The sequence below is a fragment of the Hemicordylus capensis genome, chromosome 5 (genome assembly GCF_027244095.1).
Source record: "Hemicordylus capensis ecotype Gifberg chromosome 5, rHemCap1.1.pri, whole genome shotgun sequence".
NCBI lineage: Eukaryota > Metazoa > Chordata > Lepidosauria > Squamata > Cordylidae > Hemicordylus > Hemicordylus capensis.
Window position 1 is genome coordinate 17,479,918 of NC_069661.1, and position 18,120 is coordinate 17,498,037.

Sequence of the window (18,120 nt, forward strand, 5' to 3'; positions counted from 1 at the left end):
AGGCTATGAATAAATGCTGAGTGAACACTGGAAAGCATTTTCCCCTTAATTTATTATTGATACAGACTGACAAGAAGTACGTGTTTTAAATTGTCTTAGATTCAGTAAGGGCTACTTATTTAGGGTATCTTATTCTTAGTAAGCCACCTTGTGATGAATATTGCAGAAAAGGTGAAATATAAACCTGTATAATAAAATATATATACTAGCTGGTACCCAGATTAGCAAAGTGCATCTGCAGCACATCCTGCATTCTAGACTAAAGCAGCATGAGTGCTCACATGGGGTGTGTGCGGGTGCAATTTTCACTGATCTCCCCTTCCTTCCAAAGCACCCTGTGCCACCCAAAAATATGTCCCTGAGGACTGCATGACCCTCAGGGATGTATTTTCGGATTGCACTAAGTATTTCAGAGGGAAGGGAAAATCCGCCCCACCACAAGTACCCTGCTACTTTCATCTGGAACACAACACACTGCATGTAAGCTTCCTCTGCTGTATGCACACCTTGTTAGTCTGGATGTCAGTCACTCTGTTATACAGTTGAACATATTAATGGAAGGTTAGATTTGCACACTTTTCTACTACTACAGTGCTGGTATGTAATGTTGTTTTAATAGTTGGTTTTATTTGGCTTCCATTTTTGTGAACCACCCCTAGAGCCTTTGGATTCAGGTGGCATATTCATTAATAAATTAAGGTCTCACTTAAGATGGAATAACTCAATGAACTCGTTCACATGATCATCTGGGGGCGTTCTGTGGGAGGGAAGAGCCCCCTACCCTGACCCCAAAGAATATCAGTCTCCATTTGGCTCTGCACACATGATGTGGGCAGCCACGGGATCCATTCTTAAAAAACAGAGCTGTGTCCTCCAAGGATTGAGGGAAGCATCCCATAATGCATGGTACTCACAGTAGAGAGGCAGCCCTCAGTACAGCAACAGCTTTCCTATGCTTGGCCCCTCTAGCCACAGAACTCTATGACAAACGTAGGATCTTGCCTCTGAGGTGGAGGTGGCCTATAACCACCAGACTAGTAGCCACTGATAGCCACTTAATGGTGCAGTGGGGATGTAACTTGCCTAGGGAGCAAGAGGTTGCCGGTTCATATCCCCGCTGGTATATTTCCCAGACTATTAGAAACACCTATATCGGGCAGCAGCGATATAGGAAGATGTTGAAAGGCAGCATATCATACTGTGCAGGAGATGGCAATGGTAAACCCCTCCTCTATTTTACCAAAGACAACCACAGGGCTCTGTGGTCACCAGGGGTCGATACTGACTCAACAGCAGAACATTAGTAGCCATTGACAGACCTGTCCTCCATGAATTTGTTCAAGCCCTATTTAAAGCCACCCAAGCTAGTGGCCATCACCACATCCTGTGGCAGAGAATTCCACAGATTAATTCAAACTATAATTAAGTTAAAATCATCAACTTTGTAACCAAGCAAGATTTCAGCCCTACTAATCAGTAGTGAAACCAACCAACTTCAGATAACATCTTTAAACAAATATTTTTCTTGTTTTGTTTTAAAACACATCTGACTGAGTGATTTCTGTAACAAACCCTCATGTTTGCAAAGCCTTGTTATCAGGCTAAAGAAACCACAAGTTACAGAAGCATCATCATATCACTGGTGGCAGCAGAGATAAAGTAATATCTATCTATCCATCTATCCATCCAAAATTTGAGGCTGGTTACAATAGGGTGAAACATGCCAATAGTGGTGGGTTTGGACAACATGACCAATCTTGGAAGTCAGGCTCACTGCCAAGCTCTGGGAACTGACAGTTCGGCTTCTGATGTGTCATGCAAACCTACCCTAAAAATCTATGATTCGTACAATGCTTTTGAGTGTTCGAAACATTTTGCATTAATTATCATTTATAATTAATTATCATTAATTATTTCACATTAATTAACATTTTGCATTAACTACAACCCTGTAAAGTATCATCACCCCATTATTGTAGCTGAGGCTGAAAAGGAAGGACTTGCCTAAAGATCTAGTGAGTTTATAGCCAAGGCAAGATTCAAACCTGGAAAGTCCTGATTTAAAGTTCCATCTCTTTGCCACCATACTACACCATCTCTCAAATATCCTTTGAACCTGCAAACTGTAGAAAGAACTTCACTATTTAAGCAGGAAAAGAAAGGTTTAGGGAGTGCAAGAGGACATGTTACTGCTGATATATAGTATGAATGCGTCTGAAAAACTGTGGGAAAGGAGACAGCAAAATTATAGGGATGCTACTTACTCTCTGTCAATAACAAGACACTCCACGTCATTTTCATCTGCAATTATATTAGCAGACCTGACATCATCACTGAAAAGAGAAACACATCAAAAACATATTAATATATCAACTCATCTTTCAAAGTATTACTCTAACAAAATTGCTTTGACATAGATATGAATATTAAAATGTGATATATCCAATGACTACTTGTGTGCAACTGGTTTCCTGTCAGTAAAAGATTACTAAACTAAATCACAAGGGACACAATCCAGAAATATACACACACATGAAAAGAATGCTTAAATACTGCTGAAACCAATGAGATTTAAGCAATCAGATGAAGTTTAAATCCCATTGGTCTCAGGTCTTAAACATACCTAAAGTCCTTTCAATTTCATCCAATGGCTTAGAAGTCAGGAAAAGGTTGCAAAAACGGAATTCATAAACTGTGCAACAAAAACCTACGTTTAAATGTTTATCATGTGCTGGAGGAAATTGCTTTGACAAAAGTCTGGAGTTATCACCAGAACCCTCAAGTCATCATCATGATGTGTGTTTTCCATGTTAAGGACAGAACACCCACCATGTGAGGAGGCTGTGGAAGCATGGTTATAAAACGGCCCCATGGCCATTGGCCTGTGGGGTCCCGCAGGGTTCGATTTTGTCCCCCATGCTGTTTAACACCTACATGAATCCACTGGGAAAGGTCATCTGGGGACTTGGACTGAGTTGTCAGCAATATGCGGGTGACACTCAGCTCTATCTCTCCTTGTCACCTGATCCTAGGGAGGCAGTGGATGTCCTGAATCAGGGCCTGGAGGCCGTGATGGGTTGGATGTGGGCTAATAAACTGAAATTGAATCCAGACAAGAAGGAGGTAATGTTGGTCAGTAGGAGAGCCAATCTGGATGAGGAGATTTTACCGGTTCTGGATAGGGTTGCATTCCCCTTGAAGGAGCAAGTACGCAGCTTGGGGGTACTACTGGACCCGGCTCTGCTTTTGGAAGCTCAGGTGGAGGTGGTGGCCAGGGGTGCCTTTGCACGGCTTCGGCTAGTGCACCAGCTGAATCCCTTTCTCAAGAAGGTAGATCTGGCCACAGTTACCCATGCCTTAGTCACGTCATGACTGGATTACTGCAATGCGCTCTATGTGGGGCTGCCCTTGAAGAATATCCGGAAACTGCAGCTTGTACAAAATGCAGCAGCGAGGGTTCTGTCTGGAGCTGCCCGGTGTGTTTCCGGGTCCAATTCAAGGTGCTGTTTTTGACCTTTAAAGCCCTTAATGGTTTGGGCTCGGGATACCTGAGGGACCGCCTGCTCCCAAGGGTTTCTGCACGCTTGACAAGGTCATTTGAGGGGGCTCTGCTCCGGGTGCCGACAATGAGGGAGGCTCGGTTGTCATGCACGCGGGACAGGGCCTTCTCTGTTGCTGCCCCCAGGCTTTGGAATGCTCTCCCAGTGGCCATTCGCTCCTCGGGCTCCATCACAGTTTTTAGAAAGCTGGTCAAATCTTGGCTTTTTATCCAGGCCTTTACATGATTGTTTTATTGCTGCTTCTGTGTGTTTTTATCCATGTATAATTTTCTGTGTTTGTATAAATACATATTTGGAAAGGTTGATTTAACAGTCTACAAATGGATTCAGGAATAAACAAGAGAACTAGGTAATATAATGCTTTTCCTGGATTATACCACTTCAGGCAGTAGGTAAGGTAAAGTAAAATGTGCCATCAAGTTGATTTCGACTCCTGGCGCCCACAGAGCCCCGAGGTTGTCTTTGGTAGAATACAGGAGGGGTTTACCATTGCCTCCTCCCACGCAGTATGAGATGATGCCTTTCAGCATCTTCCTATATCGCGGCTGCCCGATGTAGTAGCAGCAGAGATTCGAACTGGCAACCTTCTACTTGTTAGACAAGCATTTCCCTGCTGTGCCATTAGGTGGTAGAGGATGCATATTTGAACTAGGCGGACATGAAGGTGAACTTTTCCTTTAACATATTACTTTTCTACATGCTGAACGTTCTTTATGTTGTAGTGGCCCACATAAAGCTAAACCAATTGATTCTGCTGAACATATAAACTGCCCATCAAATGGCCATCTAGAGGCAGTGATTGTTGTGGCTATCCCATTACAGGGATATATATATATAACTGGCAACTGGTTGTCTGACTGTTCTAAAGCAGGGGTTCCCAACCTTGGGTCCTCAGATGTCAGGGGACGACGACACCCAAGGATGAAGGGAGTTGTAGTCTGACAGCTGGGGACCCAAGGTTGAGAACCACAGCTCTAACATCTCCCAGATATACGGGTAGGCCTGGAAGTGCTAATTCAGGAGTTCAGAATAAACAAGATCATGCAGAGTTGGAGTTGCAGTCTTAACATGGGCCCCTGACTGTGGCTGTAAACTCAGTGGTAGAGCATCTGCTTCACATGGTCTAGGTCTAGGACCAACAAACAGAAGTACTTTTTCACACAATGCGTGATCTACTTGTAGAACTCTCTGCCACAGGATATGGTGACAGCCAACAACCTGGATGGCTTTAAGAGGGGTTTGGATAATTTCATGGAGGAGAGGTCTATCAATGGCTACCAGTCGGAGGGCTGTGGGCCACCTCCAGCCTCAAAGGCAGGATGCCTCTGAGTACCAGTTGCAGGGAAGTAACAGCAGGAAGAGAGGGCACGCCCTCAACTCCTGCCTGTGGCTTCCAGCGGCATCTGGTGGGCCACTGTGCGAAACAGGATGCTGGACTAGATGGGTATTCTTGGGCCTGATCCAGCAGGGCTGTTCTTATGTTTTTATGCAGAAGGTCCCAAGTTTAATCCCTGGTATCTCCAAATACCTACTTGAAACACTCGAGAGCATAGACAGAGACAGCAATTAAGGCTCTCCAAACGAGCAGTGTGGAGAGACTGCAGGGGGTTTGTAGGGAGAGCGGGCTTGACCCACTCTCCCCGCACATGAGCAGGCAGCTGATTCCGGATGGCTCATGCTGGATCAGCCGCCCACATGATTACTGGCTCCGTCACGGAGCCCATTGGGGCTGTGGGGATCGGGTGCTTCCTGCCCCCCAGAAGTCCCAGCATGCTCCACGTGAGTGCAGGGGCATGCTGGGGAGCGCCTCGATGCCAGGAGGCTTGTTGCAGCCTCCCTGGGGGGGGGGTCTACTCATGAGTCACCACGGCATGCAGCAGTGCCGCGGTGACACACAATCCTGAAAGTGGGGGTCAGCGGAGCACATGCTCGCTAACCTCGTTTAACCGGGGCGGGCGGGCGGTGGATTTTAAGAGAGCTGGCTGCTGGGAGATGCGTGGCTCCCATTGCAGCACACGACTAGCCCAAACCGGGCTGGGCTCCCTTAGCCAGGTTTTAGCTGGTCGTGGGAATAGCTTCATGGTCTGATTCAGTAAAACTGCCTTATACGGCCTTATTGCTAACATACATACCGTAGATCACATGCCATATAGATCACTTCATAGTGACCACCATGGCAGTCACTGTCTTGAAAGAGGAATTTTAATTCAGCCTAAATTCCCTGGCTGCATCACCAAACTATGATTTGTTGTCGTGGGAATGAACAGAGCCAAAAAGGGTTGAGTCTTGGGCACTCTCTTTCCTCTCTGCCTCACATGCAAGGGGAGACAATAGAAAGCTTCCACTTTTGAACAAATCACAGTTCCCCATTGCATCCAAACTCGTAGAACGGAACTGTGGGTTGTTCTAACTACAGCTAGCAAACCAGTATCAAACTGGGAGGTGATTCTCATGATCGCCAAGGGTGGCTGGGAAGGTGCAGGGGGATGCTACTCTTAACCTACCTTCATGCCAGACAAGCAAACCATCAGTCTTTAGCGCGCCTCCCGCACACCCACATGGGCAGCCCTGCTCCATGCTCATGGAGCTCCATTTGGCATAGAGCTGGGTGGAAGGATCCGGGGCTGGAACTTCTTGTTCCTGACTACAGATATCCCACAATGCAACACAAAAGTGCAAAGGATCAGGCTGGGTTAGGCTGGTGGTGAGAACAGCCTCTTTGGTTTCAGGAGCTGCTGTGGATCGCCCACCCAGAAGAGCGACGGCTCACCTGTGGCTTGCCTCCAGGTGTCGGATGCAGGGAAGTACCGCCACACAGCACCCTGCCCTCCAGACCCCCCCTCCCTAGTGTGCCCACCATGGGTGCAAGCAACCACAGCAGACATACGATCAAAAAAATGAGGTTAAAGGAGCACTCTCACTCCCTTAACCTCATTTTAGAAGGAGGCTGCATCGGTGCCATTTGTCACCGTGTAGCCACCAGGATTGGGCGCAACCCCAGCGGTTCACACGAGCATGCAAAACCGGTCTGGACTCCCTTAGCCTGGTTTTGCATGCTCATGTGAATAGCCTCCAAGGCAGTTTTCTAAGATCAAGCATTAGATGATTGGTCCGTCTGGCTTAATAGGCTCTCCAGGGTTTCAGACAGATCTTTACAAGTGCTACCTGGAGATGAACCAGTGATCTTCCACATGCAAGGCATGGCCTCCACCACTGAGCTACAGACACTCCCCAGCAAACATGAGGACACATAACAGAGAAATGCAGTTTGTTCAAAAGTGAGTGGATGCTTTCAGTTATCTCCCCTTTGGAGGGAGCGATCAAGCTGGAGGCTTAGCTCTCTTCATCCTCATAATGACAAATCATGCTTTGTTGCAATGTGTGCGCCAGTGAATGATTCACCAAGTTGTTTTGTGCCTAAGAGCGGGTTCAAGCAGGCTCATTTGTGCAAACAGAGGCATATGTGAATGGTCTGTTCATGTCAGCATTGTCGTGTCAGAAGAGGGTCATCACAGATGTGCCAACAGAAGCTTCTGTAATTGGGGTTTTCCACACCCCTAAAATGCTTCATCCATAGTAGCTGGAGTTTGGGCTTTCTTGAGTATGTGTATCCAATGGCAGGCCACTCAGCCTAGCATTTGTGCAGATGATGAGTCAGTGGTCAGAATGTCTGAATTGGCTCTCAACCTCAGAAGTGTCTGAAGAGGCGGAACAAGTCAAGGAGGCAATTCTCATGATTGCCCAAAAGCGGGCTGAGGGAACCTAGCCCGCTTTGGAGCGATCGTGTGCTACAACAGGAGCCGCCCTAAATACCCCTCCCCTTTTGAGGAGCTCCGTTAACCTCATCTTTTTGCTCGCGTGTTGCCACAGCGCGCGGCGACACACAAGTAGACCACCAACTTGGAGGCTGCAAGCAGCCTGCCAGGCTCAGGGGTCTCTCCAGGATGCCCTGCGCACTTGCGCAAGGCATACTGGAACTTCTGGGGGCCGCGCGGCCCCCAATCCCCACAGCCCCCGCCGGCTCCGTGATGGAGCCAGCAGTCCTATGGGTGGCCAATCCAGCCACCCAGGGCTTCCTTCTGATTGTCTGTTGGGAGAGCGGGCTAAGCCCACTCTCCCCACAAACTCCCTTACAGCTCTTCTCACTGATTGTGAGAAGAGCTTCAACAAATTCCTCCCCTCACCCAGCCCACTTTGTCTCGCCCCCTCATTTTTAGAGGCCAAGAACCATTTTTTTCACAAGTTTGTTGAACGGTTGCTACAAATTCCCTTTTGTCAGAGCATCCACCGAAAACATTAATTAATAATCCAGCTGCCAGAGAAAAGTGCTTCACATTATGAACTAATAAGAGGTGGCAGCTGTGACCAAGCACTCCTGCATATGTAGAAGGCCTCTGTGCACGGAGCCTTTCTTATGTAAGGGCAACAGAGATCTCACCGCATCAGAACCGGTGGGATAGTATTAGCTGGGAGAACTGCCTAACTCAGGCGCTCCCAAGTTAGAAAACCCTTGAGTCGAGCAATTCCTCACAAATCATGTCTATGTCCCACATTCCCAATCCCTGTACCACTCCTGAATTCCCCCTGATGTTCACTCTGGAAGCAACTGTGAATCAGTATCAATACCGAACTAACCTGATCAGGGCCCTTTCCCCAAAATAGTCTCCCTTCTGCAAAGTTTTAATCAGCTGCGGCTGTGTATGGCCTTCTGCTGTCTGGGTAACTTTAACCTAGGAAACAGATGGCACTCAGTTACTTGCCAAGCATAGACACAATGAAAGCTAATAAATGTCCCAGCCCCACCCCATTTATCACTCATATAGTAAAGTCCATCCACACAGTTCCTCAATAACAGCCACCAGGTTGTATAAGTGAATCATAGATTTTAATCAGGTGAGGTGATTAAAACAAATATGACAGGTTTTTTTTATGGCTACTCACACATATATCCTGCCCTTCTTCCAAGGGCCTCATGGCAGCATATATGGGATACCCTTATCCTCACAACAACCCTGTGAGGTAGGTTAGGCAGAGAGATACTGAGTAGTTCAAGGTATCCCAATGAGCATAGTTGAATGCAGATTTGAATCCCTGCTCAACACTTTAACCACTATATCACACCTGCCCTCTCAACCCACTGGCTGAAATCCTGATTAAATTTACTAGAAGTCCTACTGAAATGTAGTAGCCCTGTAGTATTTAGAGTAACTCCCAAGTAATACTACTGAGTAATTTAGTCAGGATGTCAGCCACTGACTACAATTCCATGCACACTTACCCTTGGAGTAAGCCCCGATAAACACACCAAGACTTAGTTCTGAGTAAACATGTATAGCACTATAATATATTTATCTCTACCCTAAAATCAGTTTAATGTTTAAAAACACTGAACAGAAAGGAAACATTTGAGTTGTAATCTGCAAAGTGAAAGGATTCAGTTCTCTCTACATATCAGGTCTGATGAAGAACATCTCAAAATTAACTGATGAGAAATGACCCATCCCACATGGTGTTGCAAGGCTGAAGACCATAACAAACATTTTAAAAGGCTGGATCTACACATGAGGTGGTAGAGCCTTGAAGTGGAAGCATGCACTATACTAGGGATGTGCAAATTAGTTCAAATTTGAATCAATTCGACTTGGATCTGGGTGATTTGAATCAAATCACACCTTTAAAAGGGCAATTGGATTCGGATTCTAATCAAAATTTCAAAATTTGAGTAAAATTCTATTCGAGGGCCATTTGGCACCTTTAAAAAATTATTCAGGCCCCCTGGTTAGTTAAAAAGGCACCAAAAGACGCTCGAATCAATTCAAATTTGAAATGAATTTTTGAATTTGAAACAAATTTTCAAATGCAATTGAATTCAATTTGAATTCAAATCGAATTAAAAAATTCAATTCATGCACATCTTTAGACTACACCAATTCAGAATGCAAATAGGGGTACAATTTTTGTTAATGTTCTGTGTAAAAGCTCATGGCAAGCAGAAAACCAACACATCAGGGAGAAAAGTTCTAACTCACCATTCTCTTTTCTGAGCTAGTCTTACACTTGCAGCACGTTTTTGGCATTCCTTTCTAAATTTAGAGCCTAACTATACATTATTATTTCAGAACAGGGCAAGCTGAAGTGGAGGCAGGGGCTTGACTATAATTGAACAAGGGTTATAAATGCCCCTGGGACCCTGAGAAAAGGGGGTCCCATCAGTTGAGTGACAACTTATTCTTTGCTCTCTCTCCCTTGTGCCTCTCTGAAGAAAAGGGGGGGGGGAAATGAAAGGCCCATCTTTAGCTTTTGTACCAGGGCCCACTCCAAGCATGCTACACCCAAGTGGAGGAGCAGTGGGGTGCTTAACCCTTTCCCCACCCACCACCTTCATTCCAAATTGCCACCTCCTGATGCCAATTTTTAGAAAACGGAAGGAGCTGTTGGGTTTTTGTTACAGAAGTTTGCATGCAATGTGTAATTAAGCCTAGAGCATTCAAAAATGTTCCTCCAGCTTCTAGTGGTGCAATCTACTTGTATTTACCCAAATCAAAGATAACTCAAAATTTAAGACGGCCCCCTTAAAAGGCTGAGGGTTAATACAGGTTATACCTGCAGGGACTCGAAAAGGACACTATTCTGAATTTAAGAAGGCCTCCTAATTTCTAATATCAAAAAACTTGGGGGAAACCTAGTCTTGGATACAGGTAAATACAGTATTCTCCCACCTTAATCTGCTGCATGTCTACATGCAGCCATTCTGTTGAAATGTCATACAAAGCAATTAATACAGTCTGAAACTCTGAGTCAACACTTCATTTACCTGACTACAGTCAGATCTGGGATTTCCACCAGCACCCCTATGTTAAAATGAGTTGCCAAAGCCAAATTTATTCTCTCCCAGACCCAAACTTGTCAGCTCCCAGATTTAGCAGATCAATTGCCTGAGCAGCATCCAGCAAGGACTGATTACTGTCTGTGCACATTTGCTTCCCTTCTTCAAGCAGAAGTGTTTATTTCTGGAGCCTGACAAGTGGCCATCCACCATCTGTCTCCATTCCTGCCTGATTGCTGATCGGAGTGTTCCCCAATACTTAACATATAAATGTTTTTTGATTAGGCCTCTTCAACTTCCACATTAAAACAACAACAACAAAGCAATATTTCTTACTGGTGAGCAGAAGGGGGGGGGGGACACCACAAGGTAGCTTTTGAAGACACTGGCCGAGATCCAAAGAGTTATTTTAGGCATGCCCAGAGGTTTGGGCATACCCAGAGCAATTTTTATACTTCGACGCCCCTTCCTGAACGGTAGATTCCTCGCCATATACCACATCTTGAACTGCTTTTGAAAGTCCCTTCAGTTTCAAAAAAGAGGTATATACAGTGTGGGAGACTGAGAAATGCAAGGCACAAATCCTCTTGAGCAACTGATAAAGGTACAAGGCTTCTGCCTCTTTGGGCAGAGGGGGCGGATAGACTTGGGGCTGGTAAAGATGCCAACCCCTCTGCTTAGCTGTAGCAGCTTCTGATCCCTGGCAACTGAGGATATCATCTAGACTCTTCCATCCAGGTGATGGGGGCAGAAACAAAATGACTTTTCCATTGTTCTATTTTCCTTATCTCTTGCCCTTATTAGGAACATAGGAAGCTGCTATATATTGAGTCAGACTGTTCTTCCATCTAGCTCAGTATTGTCTACACTGACTGGCAGTGGTTCTCCAAGATTTCAGACAGGAGTCTCTCCCAGCCCTACCTGGAGATGCTGCCAGGGAGTATACCCAGGACCTTCTGCTTGCAAAGCAAATGCCTTCCTACTGAACTATGGCCCCATCCCCCAAGGTGAATGCCTTACAGCAGACAGTGCTCACATGTAGTCACCCATTCAAATACAAATCAAGGTAGACCCTACTTAACAAAAGGGACAATTCATGCTTGCTACCACGAGACCAGTACTCCTCCTCCTAGTAAAGGGATATCAGATGTGAAAGGTTTCAGGAGAGAAATACTTCCCCCCCCCAACCCACTCTAAGAATAGAACAAGCAAAAGGTGGTAGTTTCTGCCCCTACTCTCTGGAGGAAAGAGCCTCGTAAATCACCAAGGGTCCAGATACAATGCTGATATAATGGGGAGGAACATGCAAAAACTGGCTCTGGTCAAAACTTTAGCTGCAGTGTTTTACACAAACTGAAGTTTCCAAACATTCTTCAAGGACAGCTGCATGCAGAGTGTGTTGTGCTAGTCCAGTCAAGGTAAGTCTAATGAATGAATGAATGACTGATTAAGGCTTGGTCTACTTTCTGTAAGAATGGACACATCAGGGGCACAGGGACAATGGAGAGAGGGAGTGCAGCCACTGCTGGGGGTCACCAGCCGCCTCCCCTGCACTCCTCTGACACTGGGTGTTCCATGGGCCGCTCTATAATGCTGCTGAACCACATGGCAATCCCAGCAAGCCCTTTAAGGGAGGCCTGTTCTCATTGGCAGCTGGAGTTGTGCTAGCTCGGCAAAGTCATCATGCCATGCTGGCATGGCTGCAATTGAGTAGGCAGCACCAGCAAAGGCTGCTGGTCAAGTGGCCAGCAGCAAAGAAAGCAAGCTGGCAGATGGGCCGGTGGAGGGCCAGTGGCAGTGAAGGAAGTGGAAAGGAGGAAGGTGGACAGGTGGGGACCACCAATGCCCCAATCCTTCAATCTTGCCCAAGTGTCACCTCCAACCTTCCGGGGCCCCTGCAACGCAGCTGAATTGAAATTTTCAGTGCATGGTTATTTATTTAAAGGAGTGCTTCTTCCCATGGGAGCTCACTCATTCTTTAAGATCAGGAGGAGGTGCCCTATTCATGGCTCTATCCTTAAAGTAAGCAGGGGGAATGGGAAACGTAGCAAGACTCTTCCATACTGGTGGCCCCACACTTCATGGAACCAGTTGATGCCCAAGATTCACCTTCCCTTCCATCTGAAAATATTCCGCAAGTGCTACAAAACATGTTTATTTGAGTTATCACTGAATGGCATCTTTAGCTGAAAGAACTGTTGAGTTCAGATATAAAAATCTGATTAAAGTGTTGCGCCCCATGCTTTATTATGGCTCTGTGTGCTGTATTTTTTTTAGCTGCTTATCACATATTAATTAGGTGTTAGGGATGTGCACAAATTGATTTTTTAAAATTTGATTTGTACCCAAATAGAATCAATTTGGGTACAATTTGGTTTGGGTCCTAATCTGCCCCCTGCATCACCCAAGATTATATTTGGATCCAAATCAATATGAATCTGAATCAATTTGGGGCAAAAAGGGGTTCTGGGGGCAAAAGAGTGAGGTGAGTGGTAGTGTCCAAAGGGTGGAAGCTTCCACCCAAATTTCAAAGAAATTGGCCAAAGGAGTGATATTTAACTAATTTTTGAAGTTTGCATGTCTTTAAGCTTTCCCCCATAGGGAATAATGGTGATTTCAGTGGCCACATAACTCCGCATGGCTGGCATCAGGGTGGCCCAGAGTGGGTTGCTGTGGGTGGTAGTGCCCAATGGGTGGAAACAAGTGATTTTTAACAAATTTCAGAGGTTTGCACATCTTTAATCTTTTCTCCATAGGGAGTAATGGGGATTTCAGCAGTCCCATAACTCCATGTGGGGGGGGCCCAGGTGGGGCCAAAGCAGGTTATGGTGTAGTGCACATCGGGTGCCAACCACCACCACCCCCCAAACCACAAGCCCATGGCTTACCTGTTCTGAAAATTCCTTTCATATCCGACAATTTTGTTAGACAATGTCAGAGAACATTACATAAGCATGACATTAAGGCCAATGTGGTAGTTCAGTCAGCTAAGACGCTGAAACAACAACTAGTGGAAACGAGGTTATATGATAGGAGATGTGACAAGACAGATTGCCCAGTATGTGAAATGGGTGGACTGAAAGGAGTAGAATATAGAATAACTTGTAAAGAGTGTGGGGAGTTTTATATTGGAGAAATAGGAAGAGAGTTAATCACAAAAACACTTGGCAGATACAAAGTATGTGAAGAGAGAGAGGCCATGGTCAGTACATATGTCCAAATATCATGAGGGAATAACAATGCCTATTAAGGTGGATGTATTGGAGGTGGCGCATTGCTTAGTACAAAGAAAGATTAGAGAGGTAATATAGAGAGAGATAAACTCAAACCCAGTGTAAATGGCATGGAAGAGTTAAAGGAGACTGTGAAGTATATTGGCTATTAAGGAGTATGTCATATAGGAATACAGACACACAACTGTATGACCTTGGTTCCCTTTATCTCTTGTCTTCTTTCCCCACCCACCTGTTTACCTCATTTGTTTGACTGAAATTACTGCCAGAGTGTGTGTAATTAAAGCTGTGAACATTATAAGCAGGTGATCCAAGGAAGATGGAGGAACAACACTGAGGCTGGTGTTTGATGCTGAAATGTTTGTTTTTAACATGCTTTTAACAACCTTTTTAACAGGTATGATCTGTTTTTACATAATAAATTTGTAGGTCTTAAGGGAGTACTTGGGAGTTACCTTAAATATGCATATTGCATTGCCAGTTTATCAATGTGTTATTTTCAATTTTTGAGGTGTTCTGAGAGTGGGTTGTTTGGTGCAAAATGATAGTGGATTCTCTGGTAACTCATCAGCCAGCATAGCATAGTAGTTAGAGTGTTGGACTAGGACTGGGAAGACCCAAGTTCAAATCCCCATTCAACCATTAAACTCACTGGGTGACTGGACCAGATGTGTATCTCTCAGCCTAACCTACCTCCCAGGGTTGTTGTGAGGATAAAAATAACCATGTATGAGCTCCTCTGAGGAAGAGTGGGATATAAATGTGAATAATAAAATAAAATATAAATAATAAATAAATTATGCACCAAAGATGATGAATGAACAATGATAGTGGATTCTTTGTTCATTCATCATCTTTGGTGCAAAATGACGAATGACCAGAGAATCCACTATCATTTTGCCCCAAAGAATCCACTCTCAGAACACCTCAAAAATGGAAAATAACATCAAAACACATGGGCTTGTGTTTGGGTGGGGGTGGCTGGCACCAAAATCTGTCTGCTGGGACTACCTTTATCATTCAGAAACCCCTGAAAAGGTTTTCAAGGAACCCCAAGATTTCCTGGAACACAATTTACAGTTCATATGAAGCTGCCTTACTGTCTACACCAACTTGCAGCAGCTCCCCAGGATTTCAGGTAGGCGGTCTTTCCCAGTCCCACCTGACAATACCAGGGACTGAACCCAGAAACTTCTACATGCCAAACAGATGCTACACCACTAGGCTACAGCCCCCACCTTATGGAAACCTGTCCCCAAACCCAGTCCTTTGGGAACTGTGCATTTTGCCTTAAGGAAGAAGTCTGGACTTGAGAGCCTGCTGTGTTCCATCCTATTTTCCATTTCTAGGCTTCTACATATATGAAGCTTGAGGAAAAACTAAAAAGAACACAGGCCACAGCAAGTGACTCACTTGATGGAGACAAGTTCACCCCTCACTAGCCACGTGACTCCTAATTAACTCAAATGGAGGCTGGCAGCTTATTGATACATTTGCCCGATGGCCAATTCATTCCCAATGATCACATGTCTAGTTTCTTGCCTGTCATTCAGTACTGTGCATATCCCTGGAGAGGCAAATCAATATCTGTTGCGACTGCATTGCAGACAACACGACATCCCTAGTTTCTAATGAAACAAATGGGGACAACACAGTTCCCTCCTAGCTCCTTTGGCAAATACAGCCACGCTTCTTTCCTGGTAGCTTACCGTCCCTCTGGAGATGACAAAGAAGGTGCTTCCTTCTTCTCCCTCACGAATAACATGATCACCTTTGTCATAGTATTCCTATGGAGCAGAAAGAATGTATATTTAAGTTAAGATGTCTTAACAAGTTAGTAAGACTGTTCCAAGGGCGAAAACAATCAGCATCGAATGCTGTCAAATATATTCATTTTAATACAGCTGGTTATGGAAATTCATCAACCCCACAGTTCAAACCCAACTAGAGAAAGCTGTATTGTTCAATCTGCCAAAGCACAGGGGGGTTGGAGGATATGGCTCCATGCAGGGATAATCTTAACTTTCCATGTTTTACTTGTTCATCATATTTCTATACTGCCTGGCATGTGCATCCTCGGTGGTGTGCATAGGCTAAAATACAACTAATATACAAACAGGATAAAATGATTAAAACAATTATGATAGAAAACCAATTAAAATTAATTAAAAGCCTGAGAAAACAGGTGAGTCTTAAGGGTCTTTTAAAAAACAGCCAGAGATGCTGAAATGTGGATCCCCCCCCCTTTTTTCTTTTTGTGTGCGCGTGTGTGTATCTTATATTGTGAAAAATTGAATAAAAAGCTATTTTTTAAAAAAAGAAATGTGGATTTTAACAGGGCATGCATTCCAGAGGCCTGGGGCAGCCACAGAGAGGGCCTGGTCACAAGTAACCACCAAACGAGCTGTAATACTGGAATTTTGAAAGGTCACTGATTTATCACACACCTTACATATGTCTTCACATGTACTTTTGAGCCCTTCACATTTATTTATTTAGTCAAGCCTGGAGGTTACCAGCATATGTACCACTGTTTTAAGGTAATTTACCTCCAGAAATGGGCATAGCTGACGTACCAGCCAAAGCTGATAAAAAGCACCCCTAGCCATTGCCTCAACCTGAGATACAGGAACACTCTGAAGCTATGAACTTGTTCTTTCTGGGGGAGTGTAGCCCCTCCCAGAACAGGCAGATCTAAACCATCTCTTAAGTTCTGACCCCCCACCCCGAATGGTACCTCCATCTTATTTTGATTCACTATCAGCTTGTTATCCCTTATCCAGCCCATCACCATTTCCAGGCAGGCATTTAGGGAAGTTACCGTATGCCATTACCCGATGAAGCTGATATGGAGTAATAGATCTGGGTGTCATCAGCATATTGATATGTTGCATAACTAGTACTTTTCTTGCAGACTTTCTGCACCTGCAGAGCAAAATTGCCATGGGACACGGCTGGGGAAAGAGTGCAAATTCTAAGCTGCCACTCTGGCCTAGGTCTGAAAATGTTGGAGCAGCTGCTGGAACTGGCAGGAGGGAGGACAAAAGCCCAGCATCCAGGCACACAGCCCGTAATCTAGCTTCAGGTACACTTTGGAACACGCTGCTGTTTCTCTGCATGCTGCAGCTCAAGGGATGTGAAACAGACAGGTGTAGGCATGGAAGGGATGATTTGTGGGTAGAATTATGCCCAGGTGCCAATTATGTCAGGAGAATTGCATTGTGGGTTCTACTTGATTTTACAGTTTCAAATCAACAAACTAAGTGTAGGAAAGTCAGATGTGCGCTAATCATTTCACACGGAAAATCTTCACATCTTTCCTTCTGAAAGTCAAGAAGATCAAGGACAAGATGTACGGAATATTTTTAGGTACTGAATATTCTATCCATGTTTACTTAATGCAAGGATTACAAGGAAGCATGAACACTATCAGCAGTGATTTTTTTTTGTGACGGAACACATCAGTACTGAGTACTGGCACCTTGTTCTGCTTGGGATCGCAGCGAGCGAGAGAGAGGGCTTTGCCTTCTTTCCCCGCAGGGGCTATTTTAGGAGCTTGGCCATGCCCCTGTGCCTGTGATGCACACACCCATGCAGCCTTGGGATTGTTTTAATGAAATAATTGTGTGCCTTAACAGGGACAGAGAGCCATTTTATTCTCTTTTATTTATTTATTTTATTTAATATCTATGTAAACTGCTTTGGGAACTTCTGTTGAAAAGCAGTACATAAATATTCGTCGTATTCATATTCGTAGTAGTATCAAAATGAAAGAGTAACAGAGGATATAGTAATGCTGAGGTCCATCAGTTATTTTCATTATAAAAACACTGAAACAAGATTATTATAAATGCAATCCCTAAACTTCCTTAATCCTCTCAAAATCAGGGTGGATTGTACCCCATTTGAGAAGGGGGAAAAAATCATAAAACCTTGTGTCCAGTGTTCTGCAACTCCGTCTTCCAAGTCAAGAACAACCTTAATGAGGTTAAGTGCCCTATGGCGAATATTCACGGACTGTCTCTGCATTGAACATAACGTGAATAGGGCTTGACAACTCTTGATACTTGGTATGCCTATGTAGTGTATTTTATTGAAAATTGAAATAATATAAGAGGAATGTAAGAATGAATTTGGCTACAGGTCAGGTGAAATTGGTTCCAGAAAGCTGGAGGAAGAGGAGTGGTTTGCCAGGCAAAGGAAGAATTGACACCAGAGATACAAAAGAGAGAAGAAATTCCACCAGGAACAGCAATGTTCTGGATGTTCTTCAAGAACATTCCAGATACAGGGAAGTTCCTGGCATAACAATCAAAGAAGGAAAGGAAGGATAGGGGGGAGGGGGAAACAAGCTACATCCTGAAGTAAATTCTTGATGGGAGTTGTATGGGGAAAACTTAGTTCATTATTTCTGTTTCAGGCCTTTATGTCCACTGACACCTTCACCTCATCAACCATAAGGAAATAGGGAGCTGTCCAATAAAGACAAAATCATTTGGTC

The 18,120-nt window shown here is 44.6% G+C and overlaps 1 protein-coding gene across 2 annotated transcripts in view; it reads right to left on the reverse strand.

The window, feature by feature from the left end:
• Positions 1-18,120, reverse strand: part of PRKG2 (protein kinase cGMP-dependent 2) — a 96,786-nt gene that overhangs the window by 25,534 nt on the left and 53,132 nt on the right. For both annotated transcript variants that reach the window (XM_053251223.1, XM_053251222.1), the window contains exons 7-9: positions 15,329-15,406; positions 8,196-8,290; positions 2,265-2,333 (exon numbers count right to left, since the gene is read on the reverse strand). In XM_053251223.1, the coding sequence (XP_053107198.1) occupies positions 2,265-2,333; positions 8,196-8,290; positions 15,329-15,406 (242 nt within the window). The remainder of the gene's footprint in view (positions 1-2,264; positions 2,334-8,195; positions 8,291-15,328; positions 15,407-18,120) is intronic.